We start from the raw sequence: 16,269 nt of genomic DNA on the forward strand, positions 1-16,269 counted from the left end.
ATGGTACTGAAAGATTTGGACCAACTTAAAGTGAAGAAGTTACCGAACCCCATGGCCATACATAAGGGTATTAAGATGTTGGAAGAAAACAAAGAGGTTATAATAAGACCAGCCGATAAGGGTGGAGCCATTGTGGTCCTCGCCAAAGACTATTACTATGAAGAATTGGCCAAGCAACTTGAGGACACCAATACCTATATAAAATTACGCTCCAATCCGACAGGAGAATACAAGGAGGAGCTAGTTGACTTGATCTATAGAGGAAAAGAAAAAGGAGTGCTGAACAAAAGAGAAGCTAAATACTTAATACCTGAGGTGTGCCGAGTACCCATTATATATATTGTTCCCAAAGTCCACAAGGATCCTGAGAAACCCCCTGGACGTCCCATTATCAATGGGATTCAATCCATCAACTCACGCCTAGGGGAGTATGTGGATAGATTTATTCAGCCGTTAGTGCCACAAACTAGGGCTTACCTCAGGGACACGAAGCATTTAATACAGATCCTTGAGAGCACAGTACTGGAACCTAATTGTGGTTACTTGTTGGCCACAGCTGATGTGGCCTCATTGTATACTGTGATAAACCATGAAGAAGCCATTAGGGCCACGAAATGGGCATTGAACAGTTTTGGTCATCTCATATCGAAACAAAAAAGGTTTATTTTGAGATGTCTTGCATATGGGCTACAGCACAACTACTTCTGGCATAAATCAGAGTATTACCGGCAACTGAATCGTATAGGAAAGGGTGCTAAATATGCACCGAGTGTAGCCAACGTGTACATGTCTGAGTGGGAGGAGTCGTCCATATATGAAGGTATGCCGGAGCAGCTCATACTCTACAGAAGATTTATAGACGACTGTATCATCATTTGGAAGGGGGATGAGAATACCCTAACTCAGTTTTTTGAGAAATTAAATGATAACCAGAAGAACATAATACTCACCTACACTTTGAGCAACACTACTATTCAGTTTCTTGATTTAGAGATTACTATAGACAATCAACAATTAAAAACCAGAACACACTTTAAGCCGGTCCAGAGGAACAGCTATATCCCTGTGGATAGCTGCCACCATGACCCGTGGCTAATCAATATACCAAAGGGTCAAATGCTAAGGATTCGCAGGAATTGCTCAGACCCTGAGGTATTTTTGGATCAAGCTAAAACGATCGGAAATTTTTTTATTGATAAAGGGTATAACAAGGACTTTATAATGGAACAAATACAAAAGGTGTATGAAACTCCACGTACCTCTCTAACACAAGACAAAATCAAGACAAAAAGGCTGGAAACTGAATTACCCATAATTCTAAATTATAACACCCAACACAAGCAACTTGAAGCTATTATAAAGAAACACTGGCCAATTTTGAAAGCAGACAGACAGCTACAGGGAATTTTACCGAGTTACCCACGGGTGGTGTACAGAAGAGCACCAACTTTAAGGGATTTGGTAGCAAAAAATATTCCTGACCCACCAGTGAGGAACAATTTACTCACTTTTTACCAAGGAAAAGGTTTTTTTTCCATGTAAACGATGTTTTGCGTGTAGGCAAACCAATTTCAATGGACAAAAATGTTCTAAATTCAAATCTACAGTGACTCAGAAGGAATACAACATAAAGGATCTGATCACGTGTAGGACTGAAGGGGTAGTATATGTATTGGAGTGCTCTTGCTCACTCCAATATGTTGGACGCACGAAGCGCCCAATGTGGAAGCGCATCAGAGAACATGTCCAAAATATCCAAAAAGCCTTCCCCAAACATAATGTGTCTCGGCACTTTGATCTATGCCACCACAACAATCCCAAGGAAATGAAATTTTGGGCCATTGCCAAATACACTCCACACTGGAGGGGCAGTCATAAAGTAAGGGAATTAAGTAAAACTGAGTCTCGCTGGATACATGAGATGCAGACTCATCTCCCAATGGCCTTAATATCGAATTTGATTTAAATTGTTTCATTTCCAATTCGTAAACATACTCATGGTTTTGCATTAATAATTAATTTTATTAATATATATTGATTTTTATTCATTATGATGGTTTTTATTACTGTTATTATAGTAATAATCTTTTAACCCTTCAGTACAATTTTATATTACATTTTTTATTACATATTTTTGATGGTTTTATATGTTTTATTGATAATATTGAATAGTGTTGATGCATCTATTTAATTGTATTTTTAAATGTTCATCTACTTATTCTATGCTTGTTGTATATCTGGCCACAAGAGGGCAGTAGATTGCATATGCAAATGCAAATGCAAATGCACCATCCGCATAGCAAACAACATAGAATGTTTTTAAAGTTTTATATTAATTAAATGTTTTTAAATTTGTTTATTAAAATTATGTGTGTCTATGCATCGACATTTGATCTCACTAGAATTCAGCTATGTGAGTAAAGTTTTGCCGCAATGATGTTTGTCTTTCCCTTTGGTTGCTCACACTAATCTAAACGCTGTCAATGAGAAGGCTATCTAAACCCCAAGCCATTCTCATAATGTAGGAACCCATGAGTAAGTCGCGTGCCTGTGACGTAACGCGTAGGGAGGAGCCTGCGATCGAATCTGAGTGCATCGGATCGAGCTGAGGAAACAGCATACTGAGTGGCGTTTTCATGCTTTACTGAAAGCAGGGATTCGTGAGTGCATATGTCAATGCTCTGATTACATTTTTTGATCTGTCATCGAATATTGCGCAATGAGAGGTTTTTTTCTCTTTTCTTTCATGCAATCCCTGTCTGTGAGTGCCTGTATCATCTGATCACAGCGGTGGAGGGCTGGATTAGCATTCAGATTGAAGAGAGTGATTTTTTTTCCCTGCATGGAATCCTGCTAATCACTGTGCACTAATTAAGGACATATTAGTAATTCACAGTTTATGGAGTGTTCTACCTGATTAGTTTTCTTTGTACGTTTTATCACCTTTTAAGTTAATATTAGCGCATCTATATTTTATATGTTTCACTGTTTGGATTTGGTATCACTCAAGATAGCAGCTATATTATTTGGTTTTTTATTTAGGTGCACGTGGAATTGATTATTTAATTAGCGCTGTAGTATATTTTTCACATTACTTATATATAAAATCTATAAGTCTAAAATAATAGCGTAGAATCAGCCAAATTAAAGTAAACTTCTTAGGCTACATTCAGACAGCCAAAAAAAGTATTGACCACGAGCTAGCAAGAATAAGTAGATTTTGTAGTGTGTAGAAACTCTGTACAAATCAATGGCTGGAACTGCTGCTGCTGTTCACATGTAACGGTTTATCCGAGCGGTTGCATGAGAATAAAGCCTCCGACCAACCCTAGGCATCCAGAACTGGTGTTTCTGAAGAGTTCTGACCGCACACAAACTTAATGTAGCTAACCATCAATTTTTTTGGCTATCGCACAAAGTGTTACTGAGTCCAGAGGTGGTATTTAGTAGACATGTGCACTGCCAAAAAATGTGTTAGTTTTAATTTCAATCGTTGTTTTTTTTATTAATTTTCCGGGTCATTTGTTATGATCTAAATTAGAAAACTTGGGAATTCGGAAATTTGAAAATTCAGAATCTCAGAAATTAGAAAATTAGAAAATTAGAAAATCAGAAAATCAGAAAGATGATAGGAAAATTAGAAAATCCCAAATAATAACTAACTAACTAATAATACAATTATAGGTATTAGAATTTATTTTCAAATGTGGTTGTTAGTGAACGTAACGAATACAAATTTATCCGAAGATACAAATTATCTGAAATAACGAATGCCGTGTCTAAACAAGTGGAACGCAACAAATAAATAATAATAAAAAGTTATTATTAATATTATTATTATTTATTAATTAGTTACATTCCATTCGTTTAGATGCGGCATTCTGATAATTTGTAACTTCAGATAAATTTGTATTCATCACATTCACTAACATACAAATTTGAAAGGAAATTCCAATACCTATAATTTAAAAATTAGTAATAGTTATTATTAGTTAGTTAGTTATTATTTCCGATTTTCGTTCTTTAAAATTTTTGGATTTTCGTTCTTATTTTCTGTATTGACAATGTCAATACATTTTAGGGCCCATTTACATAATATTTGCAGTGAGTTAACAATCTTTGTGTTAAGACAATCTTTTCAGATTGACATGACTGCCTATGCACTCAGACATGCTTAAAACTGCACATGAACCTTTTTTATTGGAATGCAAGTGCATTAACTTAGTGTAATGGAGTGCCATGCAAAATGAATGGCACTGCAATACATGCTACGTGCATTTATGCACCTTCTGGTTACGTTACCAGTAGTGTAAGCCTTCCTATAATGTTTTCAGGATAACAGTAGCATTCAAGAGAACTGTAATAAAATTATCACTAGACTGTAGCCCATAGCAGCCACAAGACAGTGGTGCTCTTTTTAACCTGTTTTTGTAAAAAATATATCTTTTCAATGTCAAATGTTTTTATTTTTTTGCATGTTTTAAAGTTTAATGCTAAATATTTCATACCAAAAAATCTTGTACAAAAAACATTAAACTCAAAAACAATTATAATAATAATAATAATAATAAACACTTTATAATAATATTAATCATTTTCAGTATTAGCACCTTTTTGTCCTCTAAAATATTTTATTTAAATGGCCTTTTCACCCTTTGGTATTTACAAGATTGTGGAATTTATTTATTAGGAATTATTAGATTATTAGTGCAAATATAAAAATATTCAATGATTATAAATGATGTTGAAATAAATTTGTGTCTAAATGGTGATTCATTTATCTACAAAATTGGCAATGTTTTTATCTGCCACAAATCAAAAATACATCAAAACAATTCAAATATACATAATAGACTCAATTCATATACATACAGTGGGGATCGAAAGTATGGGCACCCCAGGTAAAAATTTGTATTAATGTGCATAACGAAGCCAAGGAAATATGGAGAAATCTCCAAAAGGCATCAAATTACAGATTAGACATTCTTATATTATGTCAAAAAAAGTTAGATTTTATTTCCATCATTTACACTTTTTTAAAATTCCAGAAAACAAAAAAATGGCGTCTGCAAAAGTTTGGGCACCCTGCAGAATTTATAGCATGCTCTGCCCCCTTTGCCAAGCTGAGACCTGCCAGTGTCATGGATTGTTCTCAATCATCGTCTGGGAAGACCAGGTGATGTCAATCTCAAAGGTTTAAAATGCCCAGACTCATCTGACCTTGCCCCAACAATCAGCACCATGGGTTCTTCTAAGCAGTTGTCTAAAAAACTGAAACTGAAAATAGTTGACGCTCACAAAGCTGGAGAAGGCTATAAGAAGATAGCAAAGCGTTTTCAGATGTCAATATCCTCTGTTCGGAATGTAATTAAGAAATGGCAGTCATCAGGAACAGTGGAAGTTAAAGCAAGATCTGGAAGACCAAGAAAAAATATCAGACAGAACAGCTCGCAGGATTGTGAGAAAAGCAATTAAAAACCCACGTTTGACTGCACGATCCCTCCAGAAAGATCTGGCAGACACTGGAGTTGTGGTACACTATTCCACTATAAAGAAATACTTGTACAAATATGTTCTTCATGGAGAAGTCATCAGAAGCAAACCTCTTCTACGTCCTCACCACACAAATCAGCATTTGAACTTTGCAAATGAACATATAGACAATCCTGATGCATTTTGAAAACAAGTTCTGTGGACCGATGAGGTTAAAATAAAACTTTTTGGCCGGAATGAGCAAAGGTACGTTTGGAGAAGAAAGTGCACAGAATTTAATGAAAAGAACCTCTGTCCAACTGTTAAGCATGGGGGTGGATCAATCATGCTTTGGGGTTGTATTGCAGCCAGTGGCACAGGGAACCTTTCACGAGTAGTAGGAAAAATGGATTCAATAAAATTTCAGCAAATTTTGGATGGTAACTTGATGCCATCTGTGAAAAAGCTGAAGTTAAAGAGAGGATGGCTTCTACAAATGGATAATGATCCTAAACACACCTCAAAATCCACGGGGGATTACATCAAGAGGCGTAAACTGAATGTTTTGCCATGGCCTTCACAATCTCCTGACCTCAACATAATTGAAAATCTATGGATAGACCTTAAAAGAGCAGTGCGTGACAGACAGCCCAGAAATCTCAAAGAACTGGAAGACTTTTGTAAGGGAGAATGGGCAAAGATACCTCAAACAAGAATTGAAAGACTCTTGGCTGGCTACAAAAAGCGTTTACAAGCTGTGATACTTGCCAAAGGGGGCAGTACAAGATATTAACTCTGCAGGGTGCCCAAACTTTTGCAGACACCATTTTTTTGTTTTCTGTAATTTTGAAAGTGTAAATGATGGAAATAAAATCTAACTTTTTTTGACATATTATAAGAATGTCTAATCTGTAATTTGATGCCTTTTGGAGATTTTTCCATCTTTCCTTGACTTCGTTATGCACATTAATACAAATTTTTACCTGGGGTGCCCAAACTTTCGATCCCCACTGTACAGTGTAAAGTGCATTCCAATATTGAAAAGTGCTCTCAGTGCTTGGTATTATAAAAATATTTACCATATTTATCGGGTATAACACGCACAGGCGTATAACACCTAACTTTAATGCCGCGTACACACGATCGGTCCATCCGATGAGAACGGACCGATGGACCATTTTCATCGGTTAACCGATGAAGCTGACTGATGGTCCGTCACGCCTACACACCATCGGTTAAAAAAACGATCGTGTAAGAACGCGGTGACGTAAAACACAACGATGTGCTGAAAAAAACGAAGTTCAATGCTTCCAAGCATGCGTTGACTTGATTCTGAGCATGCGTGGATTTTTAACCGATGGTCGTGCCTACTAACGATCGGTTTTGTCCTATCGGTTAGGAATCCATCGGTTAAATTTAAAACAAGTTGGCTTTTTCTTAACCGATGGTTAAATAACCGATGGGGCCCACACACGATTGGTTTTGACCGATGAAAACGGTCCATCAGACCGTTGTCCTCTGTTTAACCTTTCGTGTGTACGAGGCCTTAGAGGGAAGTTTCAGGAAAAAAAACTTTCCACAGCCCCCTGCGTATAACACGCAGACACAATTTACCCTCTATTTTTAGGGTAAAAAAGTGAGTGTTATACGCCAATAAATACAGTAATCTCTCCCTATGGAGCGGTCACTTCATCAATAAAGCATTAACACATAGACTGATAAACTGACACATGCATATTTACTGCATGTTGGCACCTCTAAGTAAAAGAAACATGGTTTTAGAGTTCTGGCAGAAAGCCCACAGTCGAGCGCAAGATCTCCTACCCCTGCCACCTCACTATTGTTTAGTGAGGCTGCCCATCCTAGTGATGGGCAACTAAAAAGGTACAGGAAGGTGTAGGTGGGCCAGAACCTGTTACTATTAGATGTGATGACTGTATATAGGAGTATCCTGGTTTTCCAAATGTCCCTGCAAAAAAATCAAAAACGCTAGGTACCAAAAATATTATGACAATATAAATGTCTTTTAATATTATCGTATATATTCTAGATAAACTTAATATTTAACAAAATTAATCTGAGCAGCTCCATAAAGCACTAAGTAATATAGTTAAAAACTGTAATTATATTTACTTTAACCAGTGAGAAAAAGTAATGAATGTATGAAAAGAAACATATATCAGTGAAATAAATATCTGCAATACATTATCTCTGCCTGAAAAGTAGAGTAATTAGCCTCACTATGAGAATTACTAGAGCATGACTCCTAATTACATGCCAACAATGTGAAAAAACATATGGATGATGTACAGTATATCGTTCTGCAGAGTCACCTCTATCCCTTTAATTTGCCCTATTAATTGATGGTTTCTATTAACCCAGGTTACTGCTGCTGCTTTCATTCTACAGTCCTGAATTATTCCCAATGAGTGATGTTATTACTGTAGAATACCGTATTTGCCGTCGTATAAGACGACTGGGCGTATAAGACGACCCCCTAATTTTCCTGGAAAAATGTTGGTTTTGGGATATACTCACTGTATAAGACCGCTGACAGAAACAGGCTTTTTTCAAATCTCACTGTGCCATTACATTACATTACATGCCTCACTGTGCCATTACATTACATGCCCCCACTGTGCCATCACTTGCCCCCACTGTGCCATCACTTGCCCCCACTGTGCCATCACTTGCCCCCACTGTGCCATCACTTGCCTCCACTGTGCCATCACTTGCCCCCACTGTGCCATCACTTGCCCCCACTGTGCCATCACTTGCCTCCACTGTGCCATCACTTGCCCCCACTGTGCCATCACTTGCCCCCACTGTGCCATCACTTGCCCCCACTGTGCCATCACTTTCCCCCACTGTGCAAACAGTTTTGCTGATTCTGACTTCCAGGCCGGTGACACTCTCCGTCTGCTGCGAGCGTCCATGATTTGAAAGCCGCGCCTTCTCCTCAGACTGTCCTGTGATAGGCGGAACACAAATTTTCCCAGCAGCGCCTCTGTTCTGTGTTCCGCCTATCACGGACGTCCTCTCGTCTGAGGATGAGAAGGCATCTGTGATAGGAGGAACACAGAACAGAGGCGCTGCTGGGAAGATTTGTGTTCAGCCTATCACAGGACACTCTGAGGAGAAGGAGCGGCTTTTAAATCATGGACGCTCACAGCAGACGGAGACTGTCACCGGCATATAAGACGACCCCCGACTTTGGATGCATTTTTTGCATCCAAAAAGTCGTCTTATACGCTAAAGTATATTTAAACGCTTTGCACTTTGCCCCCTTTCTGCCCAGGACAATTTTCAGCTTTCAAAGCTGTCACACTTTGAATGACAATTGGGCAGTCAAGCAACACTGTACTCAAACTACATTTTTATCATTTTCTTCCCACAAATAGAGCTTTCTTTTGGTAGTATTCGATCACCACTGAGGTTTTTATTTTTTGCTAAAAAAACAAAAAAATAGCGACATTTTTTATTTTATTTTTTATTTGTTTCTGTTATAAAATCGTGTTTTCTCCTTCACTAATGGGCACTGATGAGGCTGCATTGATGGGAAATGATACGGTGGCACTGATGAGGAGGCACTAATATGTAGAATTGATGGGCACTGATAGGCGGCACTGATATGCAGCAATTATGGGCACTGATAGATGGCACTGATGGGCAGCACTGATGATGAGGTAATGACAGTCATTACTGATGGGCACTGATTGGCATCTGTGCAGGGCACTGATAGGCGTTACTGATGGCCACTGATTGGCACTTTGATGGGCACTGATTGGCACTGTGGTAGGCACTGACTGGCAGCTGATTGGCTGTGATTGACAGATTTGGTGGACACCTCTGATTGGGGCTGAGCTATTAACCAATGCACTGATTATCAGGGCAGACCCCCCTCTGACAGGAGAGCTGCTGATTGGCTCTCCTGTCAGCGCGTTTACCGACACTTCCTGGTTACACGCTGTGATCAGCTGATCACGTGGTAAAGAAAAAACAAACACAATGGCGGCGCAAAAGAGGGAGATTTAAACCACAATACCACAAAAAGTTGATGGGAGGAAGGGAAACAAAAAGACCAGTAACTGGATAATAATAAAAAGGATGGTAATGAAAGTCCCAATATTTAAAGTTCGTATATAAACAGTTCAAAATGACATATACACTGTGGCAGCACTTTGGAGAGTGAAGCAAGACTCTGTAATAGCAAAAAGAAAAAGAAAAAATGCGCCTACTAAGTGCAGTATGTCTGATAATATAGAATTTATTAATTCATTAACTACTAGCCGACCGCGCACCGTCATTATACGGCGGCAGGTCTGCTCTCCTGGGCGAGAGCCGCCACTAGGGGGCGCGTGCACGCCGCCGTACGAGATCGCTCGTTACAGAGCGGGGACCGGGTGCTGTGTGTGTAAACACACAGCTCTCGGTCCTGTCAGCGGGGGAAATGCTGATCTTCTGTTCATACAATATATGAACAGAGGATCAGTGTTTCCCCTAGTGAGGCCACCCCCCCCTACAGTAAGATAACACACAGGGACATACTTAACCCCTTCCCCGCCCCCTAGTGTCAACCCCTTCACTGCCAGTGGTATTTTTATAGTAATCCAATGCATTTTTATAGCACTGATCGCTATAAAAATGCCAATGATCCCAAAAATGTGTCAAAAGTGTCCGAAGTGTCCGCCATAATGTCGCAGTACCGAAAAAAAATCGCTGATCACCGCCATTACTAGTAAAAACATATATTAATAAAAATGCCATAAAAATACCCCCTATTTTGTAAACGCTATAACTTTTGCGCAAACCAATCAATAAACGCTTATTGCGATATTTTTTTTACGAAAAATATGTAGAAGAATACGTATCGGCCTAAACTGAGGAAAAAATATGTTTTTTTATATATTTTTGGGGGATATTTATTATAGCAAAAAGTTAAAAATATTCATTTTTTTCAAAATTGTCGCTCTATTTTTGTTTATAGCGCAAAAAATTAAAAACGCAGAGGTGATCAAATACCACCAAAAGAAAGCTCTATTTGTGGAAAAAAAAGGACGCCAATTTTGTTTGGGAGCCACGTCGCACGACCGCGCAATTGTCTGTTAAAGCGGCGCAGTCCCGAATCGCAAAAAGTGCTCTTGTCTTTGGGCAGCAATATGGTCCGGGGGTTAAGTGGTTAAAACAGCCAAATGGCTACTCACTAAAAAGTAGTACAAAATGCAACCAACAATATCTTCACCAGAGAAGCCACCATCATCGGCTGACGATCTACAGTGACTACACTTCCCCTTTTTATGAGCGCATTTTGTACTACTTTTTAGTGAGTAGCCATTTGGCTGTTTTAATGAATTAATAAATTCCATATTATCAGACATACTGCACTTAGTAGGCGCATTTTTTCTTTTTGTTTTCACGTGGTAAAGAGCCTACATCATTGGCTCTTTACCACAATCGGAGTTGCGGTGTGTCAGACTGATAACTTAACCATTTTGCGTATGGCATTCTGTTATGTGGCGGGAAGTGGTTAAACTCTGAGGCTGGATTCACACCTATGCATTTTTAGTGCTTTTTGCATTTTGCAGATTTGGACTACAGTCCATTTAACATGTTTTCCTATGGAACATGTTCTGTAGTGCAAATCTGCAAAATGCAAAAAGCACAAAAAATGCATAGGTGTAAATCCAGCCTAAAGAGGAACTTCTCTTATTTGCTCATTTTTCATGTGTCAGATTTACCTTTGAAAGTGTTTTGTTAGATCATCTGTTACAATAAGTGCAAATGAACATGTGTAGAATCCTGTAAGAAATCCAATGAGCTCATAACTTAAAGTGGTTGTAAATCCTCACATATAGCCAGTGATGTGATCGGCCTCAGATGTACACAGAGATTAAACAAATCCTCGTACATAAATTACATACTTGTATATATGCTGTCTTCCCCTTTCTACACTCTTTAGAAAGTGCAGATTGCGTTAGAAATATTTCTTCCTCTTTCAACAGCAGTGGGTGGGGATACTGTGTGAGGAAGGAAAAGGACACACCCTCCCTCCACATAGGCAGAGCAACGAAGGAACATGTAGAGCTGTAGTCTGATTAGACAAACATTACACATGCCTGTCCCCTGTATTCTGTGCATTACACACTCCTGTCCCCTGCATTCTGTGCATAATACTCCAGTTCTCTGTACTCTGTGCATTATGTACTCTGCTCTCTGTGAGTCATATACTCATAACAGAGCACTGACTACACCCTGGACCCCAGGACTCTGTGTTATGTATCCTAAACCTGACACTGCCTATAGCGCTCTGCTTTACAGACTCCTGCACTATATACACTATACTGCACACTACATACTTCTCAGAATTGTTAATTGAAATTGTTCATTGTCTCAACAGTTGCTGGTTGCCAAGCAGTTTGACTATTTTATTGCAGTTCTTCCTTAAGGTAGGCTCAGACAATGTGTCAGCTCTATGTCTATTCAGTGTATGCAAAGCCATATGCAATTGAACCTTTTTTTTGTGCTTGGGTTTATATGTGTCTGTGGCACATCAACAAACTTGTTTTTGTTAGTTTTGAGTAGAGAGGGGTTAGACCCAATTTCTGCCTACTGTTATCATTGAAAGTGAAAGTAAAAGAATGATACCTGGTGAACCTGGTGACACATTGAGGCTCCTCTCATTTCCTGTTTTGGATTTGGGACAAGAAGTAAAGGGAAATCTTCCCAATTGTACGCAAAAAGTCTAACAGGGGTTATAATCCTCCCTTATTCTACCCAAATGAAAAAAAAAAAAAAAAAAAAAGCCTTTAGTGCTATGTGAGCAGAAATTTCTCCTATATGGACAGCTTGCAATAAAGACCTAATAGAGGTTACAACCCTTCCCCTATTTGTCCAGAACTAAAGTGAATTATGACTGGAGGCTTTGAAGCCTTCCAGCCCAAAACTGACTTTTCTTCTATGGAGTAGGATCACGTTTTTATACTTTTTGAAGTCTTCAGCAGCTAGACCTCTTCTAAAGTTTTTGAATTTGACCTACTACCAGCATGGAGTTTGATTTGTAATGTAAATTTCAAGTAAAAACCAAACAGGGACAATGATGATAACTTGACATAAGATACCACTGACATTTATACTAAGACAGAGAAACACAGTATACCTGGGTTTTCAGTACAGTCTCTTGATCTTTCAGCATTTTGGATTGCACTTTCCATTCAGCAGCCTGTGTCAGCAACTGAATAAAGATGAAATTACAACAATCCATTAGTTAATTCAGCACAGCAACAGTAATAATAATAATGATGATAATAATCTTCATCATAATAATAGTAATAGTTACTGATTAGGCATTATTGCTTTTGGACACTAGATGGCAGCATACGACTTTCTATGATCATATAAAAGCCATTGAGCCAACAGTATTACTTGCAATTCATTATACATTTACTTGCTGTTATAGAAAATCCAGTCTGATATAAAATGTTTACAGAATCCTTTACCAACATTATTGCTAATTATAAATGATTTCAAAGTCAATGATTTTCTTAGCATCACAATAAAGGTAAAATGCAACTTTACTACAGACATTTGACACAGTTACAGTGACTGCATAATAAACATATGACTGCAGTATTATTTAAAAAAAAAATAGAATTGGTTGTGTGGATTCTAGGGTGGATGAGGTTCAGAGCTATTGGTGTGACCTTTGTATATCTTGATTACCGCAACTAAACACTACTTAGGCCTCTTGCACTTGAACTTAACATACAGCATATGGGTGTACAGTGTAAAATAAATCTGTTGTTGTGCCGCCCAGGAAGCCACAGCTGCAGCATATTTTTTCCCAATGGAATGCATTACAGAAAACACTGAGCATGCATAAATGCACAAGGTATTTTTTTTTTTTTTTTTACGAATTCTACATTTGTAATAATATACCAATAAGTGAGTGCACATGGTTACATGAATTTTCTGCAATGCATTCATCTGAGTAAAAAATACGCTGCAGCTGTGGCTCCGAGGAGCCATAACAACAGACGTATTTTACACTGTACCCCGATATGCTGTATTTTGTACCCCCATATGCTGTATTTTGTGGCCATGTGCAAATAGCCTTATGCACTTCAAAGGTTTACCAAGTTTATGTTCTGTTTCTGTAAATGTCAGTACCCAGTCAGAATACTTTACCAGATAAATTACCTATATATGAGTGTCCCCCCCCCCCCCTAGACATGCAGCCATGAGGTGTGAGTGACAGATTAACAACACAGGGCACAAATGTGATACCATTATCAACCTAAAAAACAGTAAGAAGAGTCCAGCCATGTCAGAACCGCAGCTGATGTTTCCATCAGCTGTCGGGTGCTGCCGCTGCCATTGTGGGTAAGGGAACCCGGCAGTGTAGCCTTGCAGCTTCACACCGGGAACCCTACTGCATATGCGCGAGGCCCCCCTCCTTTCTCCTACTGACCCGGCGACAGGGGGAGGAGGAGGGAGCCACACAGTGACGTCATGGGCTGTGGCACAGACTCCCGGAAGTGGGAACAGGATACCTGTCAAAGACAGGTATCCTGTCCCCCCTCCCCCCCGAAAGGTGCCAATTGTGGCACCGGAGGGGGAGAGGAGACAAATGAGTGGAAGTTCCACTTTTGGGTGGAACTCCGCTTTAATGAAAGATGAAGATTTAAAAATATTGCAAATGACTTTTGAACTTACATCGACATGGTAACCATCTCAATACCAGCATGTTACATCCCCTTCACTACTGGTCCATTTTTCAGTTTATAGTGTTGTGATGGTTTGACTGACAAGTACATACAACACTGTACCAAAATGAATTTGATATTTCAAGATGCTTTTTGGAGTTTTTGTAATGATTTACCAACAGAGATTAATTGCATCTCACTTTGCATTATACAGAATAGATTCTAAGTATGTATTAACAAAGTATCAGTTCTATAACAACATCAAAAACATGGTTCTGGTCTCACTTTATAAACTGCTATAATTTTTATTACTAGGGTTGTCCCGATACTGATACTAGTATCGGTATAAGGAACCGATACCAAGCATTCGTGCGAGTACTTGTGAGTGAGTGAATGAGTGAGTGAGAAACTTATATAGCGCAACAAATGTGAACTCAATCGCCTCAAGGTGTACTCACACAAATGCTTCTGATGCCTAATCCGATACCTGGGATGGGAGAGGCAGCGTTCAATAGGGGCGGAGTCAGTGGGCAGAGCAGAGATAGAGTCCTCAAGCAGGTAAGCTGGCCTGGCAGAGGTGCAGGGTCCATCCGCATCATCCATCATGATCGGTGACCAGAGCCGTCACATTCGGTAACTGAAGTGATGCTCCGTTTTGCCGTCAGTGCTTGGACATCCCAACGCCCATCTTGATACACCCTGCACTCTGGCCCACATTAAGCCTGCAGCGGACATCTTGTTACACCCAGCCCGAACTATATGGGCTGGGTGGAACAAGATGTCCGCTGCTGCTTTTATGCACATGAGTGCAGAGTGTACCAAGATGGGAGTCGCAGGCGTTTTGGTGAGTATCTAATTATGGGCGGCCGTCATCTGAGGACATGCCACTAGGTGGAGCTGTTGGTTATTTCACAGGATGGGAACTTTCATCTCCCATATCCTGATCCGCATCAATGCGGATAGTGGGGCATGCGCAGTGTGACCGGACCTGGTCTATCTGTGTGGGCGCCACTAAGACATAGCCGCCGGAAGTGATGTCAGGGGTCAGGTCTGACCCTTCACTTCCGGGTGGACCTTATCATTTAAGACGTAGGCACGCACGGATTGACGTCAGATGCTTGCGCCTGGCGTCCAGGTTAGGCAAACAGTGGGACAATCTAATGGGCAATCGGATCACAGCGCGATTTTAAGGTATTGTAACTATTGGGATCCTTAAGCCCCAAACTTATACTCTGGGATTCTGCATTTAAGCAGGACATGTAATGGCTATATTTGAAGTGTTCATCTCATGTAGTAATCTATACCCTACCCTGTATAGCAATACAAAGTGTTGCTTTGCTGGCTTTTTCTTTTCTGGTAAAAGTGTTTGTACCCATATGCTGTTTAAATGAGATTATTACACTTCATATAGCCTATATCATTCCCCTTCTATCTGTTATTAGTATTATTAATTTTACCTTATAGAATACCTTCACACGCTGGCCCTTGTCCCCCACCAGCTTTGGGCCTTCCAGTCATCTTGCACCTAATTTTGGGCACAAGATATGTGTGGAACATCATTTATACAACCAGTAGGTATCCCTGGGGTTTTTGGGGTTAATGTTCCCCCATTCCCCTCTTTTTGCTATATTGGATTTGTTCAATATCAGGTTATTAATTACAACTATATTATCTTTACTGCAATATCACATATCCCATTAGGTATCTATAAGGTTCAGCAGCTCAACAGAAACCTGATGGGTCTGGCTCCCATCAGGGGTATGTCCTCTTATGCCTGATTGCCATGCTTGGAGCTCACTAACCGCCCGATGCAGTTCTTATAACAAATCTGACAGAATAGGTGAGCATGCAACCTTAAGAAGACTACCAGTACATGTAAATTTGTATTATGTCCTGCAATATTAATCTATACAAATAATATGCTTTGTGCTTTATTTTGTATACAACCAGATGAAGAAATAGATGGATGCGGCGCCCTGACGACGCTATTTTGTGAAACATGTTGGCGAACAGCACTATCTCCATCTAATCAATTCTGTCATCGGTATTGTAACAGGGCTTATAATTGATTTTATTGTCAATTTTAATGTATTTA

The 16,269-nt window shown here is 39.4% G+C and overlaps 1 protein-coding gene across 1 annotated transcript in view; it reads right to left on the bottom strand.

The window, feature by feature from the left end:
- TXLNB (taxilin beta) overlaps positions 1-16,269 on the bottom strand; it is a 100,706-nt gene that overhangs the window by 17,707 nt on the left and 66,730 nt on the right. Inside the window, exon 6 of the mRNA XM_040350541.1 lies at positions 12,629-12,703. Within this exon, the coding sequence (XP_040206475.1) occupies positions 12,629-12,703 (75 nt within the window). The remainder of the gene's footprint in view (positions 1-12,628; positions 12,704-16,269) is intronic.

This window comes from Rana temporaria, chromosome 4 (assembly GCF_905171775.1).
Source record: "Rana temporaria chromosome 4, aRanTem1.1, whole genome shotgun sequence".
Lineage (NCBI taxonomy): Eukaryota > Metazoa > Chordata > Amphibia > Anura > Ranidae > Rana > Rana temporaria.